Source organism: Chenopodium album, chromosome 16 (assembly GCF_948465745.1).
Source record: "Chenopodium album chromosome 16, dcCheAlbu1.1, whole genome shotgun sequence".
Classification (NCBI taxonomy): Eukaryota; Viridiplantae; Streptophyta; class Magnoliopsida; order Caryophyllales; family Amaranthaceae; genus Chenopodium; species Chenopodium album.
This window is the reverse complement of record NC_137849.1, coordinates 41,370,917-41,374,694: the sequence shown is the minus strand read 5'-3', so window position 1 is coordinate 41,374,694 and position 3,778 is coordinate 41,370,917. Positions and strand designations below refer to the sequence as shown.

At 33.4% G+C, this 3,778-nt stretch overlaps 1 protein-coding gene across 1 annotated transcript; it reads right to left on the bottom strand.

Moving 5' to 3' along the window:
- Positions 1-581: 581 nt before the first annotated feature.
- On the bottom strand, positions 582-3,514 carry LOC145585359 (dihydrofolate reductase-like). Its single transcript, XM_081642069.1, has 6 exons — positions 3,159-3,514; positions 2,959-3,057; positions 2,714-2,755; positions 2,458-2,587; positions 1,165-1,266; positions 582-1,052 (listed from the first exon to the last, which is right to left on the bottom strand). Exons 1-6 carry the CDS (start codon positions 3,384-3,386, stop codon positions 958-960), a joined length of 696 nt encoding a protein of 231 aa, XP_081498195.1. The 5' UTR covers positions 3,387-3,514; the 3' UTR covers positions 582-957.
- Positions 3,515-3,778: the final 264 nt, after the last annotated feature.

Sequence of the window (3,778 nt, the reverse complement as noted above, 5' to 3'; positions counted from 1 at the left end):
AACAATGGTGTCGTGGCGTTATTAATTTGACACGTGTCCCGTTCTAATTGGTTTAACACTTTAAAAAAATTTTAAAAATCAGAAAATAAAATAATAAAAAAGGTTATTGTTAACGTCAAAGGTTATTGTTAGTAAAAATTAGTGAGATTAAGAGCACAGCTTAGACGTTTGAAAAAGTATGGACACAGCTTAAAAACCGAAGAAGTTTGGGGGCATAACTTAGAAAAAACCCAAAAAAAAAACAAACACAAAAACAAAAACACGCTAGTAATAGTCTAAAACTATACATTTGTTCCTGGTTCAATATCTATGGAAGTGGACTATAAAACAATTCAAATTCAAGCCACCCAATTTGACTTAAAGTAACAGCTTCAACAAGTCATTCGTGATTAGTTGATTACAATGTAAGTCTACTAGTATGCGTTCACTTTTTCTAAAATCTGATTTCAAGTTCATCCCACCACTTATTTGAAACTATGAACTTATTTTGTTAAAACTTACAGTATGTCTGAAATTTTTTAAGAGTTTTGTCTCGGGGTCCGACGGATTCAGCATTGCTACATCTCTAAAAACAAATCATATACTTCAAGTGAACACTGGAAATTGCATTATTGCCAATCAGATCACGATATACTGTCTGTACAAAATTCGAGCAAATTTCTGAACCAAGCTAAGTAAACAACCTTATACATTATAGTTTCTAATTGATAACGTGAACGTAATGACTCATCACATTATTAGAGAATACATTCAGATAATTTTACAGTTGAATTACATGAGCAAATAGAATTTAATTGAAACCCATTATAAACAGATGATCAATAAGACAAGACATACATCATCACATGATCATCAATGGCATAATAATAGCTAGAGGTGCAACTAGCTACCATGGCTAAACAAATGCTTAATTTCAATCAATCAACCAAAACAATATGTATGTTATATGTCCTGCAGTTATTTTCCACCGCTTTCTTTATCTTTCTCCTCTTCAGATACTATCTTCTGAATCTTGTCAATGAAGCTAAGCATGGTAGTCAATGACTTCTCGTCTGAAAATTAAAGGCAATAAGTTATGTTACCACATCTTCAAGAAACAATTGAACAATCCATGGAAGCAGAGTGATAACAAGTTTGTGTTATTAAGTAAATGGATAGCCTCACCTAAGCGAGGAACTGTATGGCCCTTGGGGTGATGAATAATATACGGGTCGACAACAGACTTAATAAGATCTTCTCCATGTGGCCTCAAGAAATCCTCCTTCCCTGCAATAGAAATTTTGCTCGTCAAGAAGCATAAATCCAGTCCACAAATTATCCCTAGCACTAAGCTACTAGATGTGCACTCCATTTGCTGACAAATTGTGATAAACAGGCCAACATCCAGACTGTAAGCACTCACACAGCAAACTACACCAATACTTTCTAACTAAACATCAAAATTCAGGGTGTTAAAGAGCTTATTACAATGCACTAAGTTTGCTGACAGTTTTGGAATCACCCCCTTTTTCAAAAACACCCCTGCCCCTCTTCTCTTCACCAATTCAGAGAGTATTTATTAGTTATCCCTTGAGTCAATCTATTCATGAGATGCCATAAGTTAAAATCCCTTCTAAGTTTTCCATTGGAAAAAAAAAATTCCTAAACAGATAATCTTATAACATTCACTTTACAAGTCAAAGAGTATAAAAAACACTGACTGCGACTGCGTACACTCAGACATCTGTAGATTCTGGTCTCAACAGAATCCAATATATTAGGAATACTCTTCTTAATAGAACTCTGATGATGCCAGCATATCATTCTTGTTCTTCATATTTAGCTCTCTGTAGGCTGTAGCCTTAGAAGCAATACCTAACCACTAAGACTCAACTCATTCAACCAATCTGTTAGAACGGAATTTGTAGCATTCATTGTAATACGATTCTTTTTCAACACTAAGCAAAACACATGAGATGAAAATCAATGTTCCCACAATCAACCTTCATAATAGCTCACCATTCATGAATATAATTCGTCTTTTTTGCACCTTAGCTATAGCCTATTAATGACACATTGATAATACAATCAACCAAAAGAGCTCCTTTTCACTGACAAAACTCCATTCTTCTTAAATTTCAACTATATGTCAAAGAATCACCACCACACCAAATCGGACCTGTCATTGGAATGAAATAGGCAGTATACGCCTCATCAGTAGCTACAGTTCCGCCATCTTTACAGGTTTTCAAGGTACCCAATCTAATGGTGTTTAGGGTGGTTCACTGAAAGTCTGAAACCAACCTGCCTAATCTAATCATCTATACAAGCACACAAAGCCTAATTCCAAGTAAACCACATTCCATTATAGACTAGTATAGACAAATAACTATCACAAATTCACAAACTTCAGGGAAAAAAAACACACACACACACAATTAAAGTACAAAGGGTTGGCAAAAATGCCAAAAATTATACCTAAAAAGTGGAGTGAGGGGCATTCAATTGGAGAACTATAAGCTTTCTCTGCCCATGACTCAGACTTTAACTTTGCACCTCCGATTATAATCAAAAACTTAATTTTTGGAACTTTGGTCAAAGCCAACCCCTGTAACAAAATACATCTATCAATATACGGAGTACATTCATTTTAATTCAAATTCAGGATTTTAAATAACAACCCAATATCACCAGTCATAAATAAACAAATTAAAGACATTAAATTAACACAAACCTTTGCTTGCAACCCTGGTAATGCAGCTGACAAAATAGCCCCCTACAACACACAATAATAAAAGATACGGAAAATTTGTCAAAAACTACCTTATTTATCGTACAATATAATCAATACCGGTGTCACACAATTGACAATATATTGGGTACGGAAACACAATTCACTACCTAATTTAAGGAGATTCCAAAATATGCTTAATCATACGATAGGTCCATCAAAGATAACCACACAAAATTGTACTGTACCTGAGAGAAACCCATAAGACCATCAATGGGACCATGCTTAATAATAAGCTCTTCAATATACTCCAAGCATTCCTCAAAATTATTATACGTTGTAAATTCCTAAATATAATTCAACCCCATATTAAAATTTAATCATACATGTAAATAATAATAATTGTCAACCATAAAATAAATTTAAAAAAAAAAAAAAAAGGACTGACTTTATTGAATTGAAACCACTCGTAATAAGGAGGATCAAAGATGCCTTCAACATCGGATTTTCCTTGGGCAGGAAAAGGGGCATCTGGAAAAACAAGATCAAGTTTATCACAAACGAATTCGGGCCATTTATGGATTTGCTTCTTCATGATTTCTCCGCTTGTTCTGAAACCATGTAAACATAGAAATCTGGGTTTCCTCATTCCTTCATCTCTGTGTTCACTTCCCATTTCTTGTATATCGTTGGAAGATTTTCTAGCTTTCAATCCAAACACGCCCTTAGTTATTTTTCCTGTTTTTTTTTTTCCCTACTTTTTTAGAGTGTTTTGTTTTTTTTTTTTTTTTGAAACTTAGAGTGTTTTGTTTGTTGTTCCTGTATTTTGGGATTTTTTTTGAGTTATATATAGAGGTCTTGTAATTTATTATGGAGTACGAAGTATAATTATTGTTTGACGGGAGGCGGTTATTGTTAGTTTGTTATTCCCTTTATTTTTTTAATACTTGCTCTAATTTCTATTTGAATCGTTTTTTAATACTTGTTCCATTTTCTTATTTAAAAACCTTTTACAATAGAGCATTAATTTTTCTCAATTAGTGGACTCAACCTAAATAATATTTTATT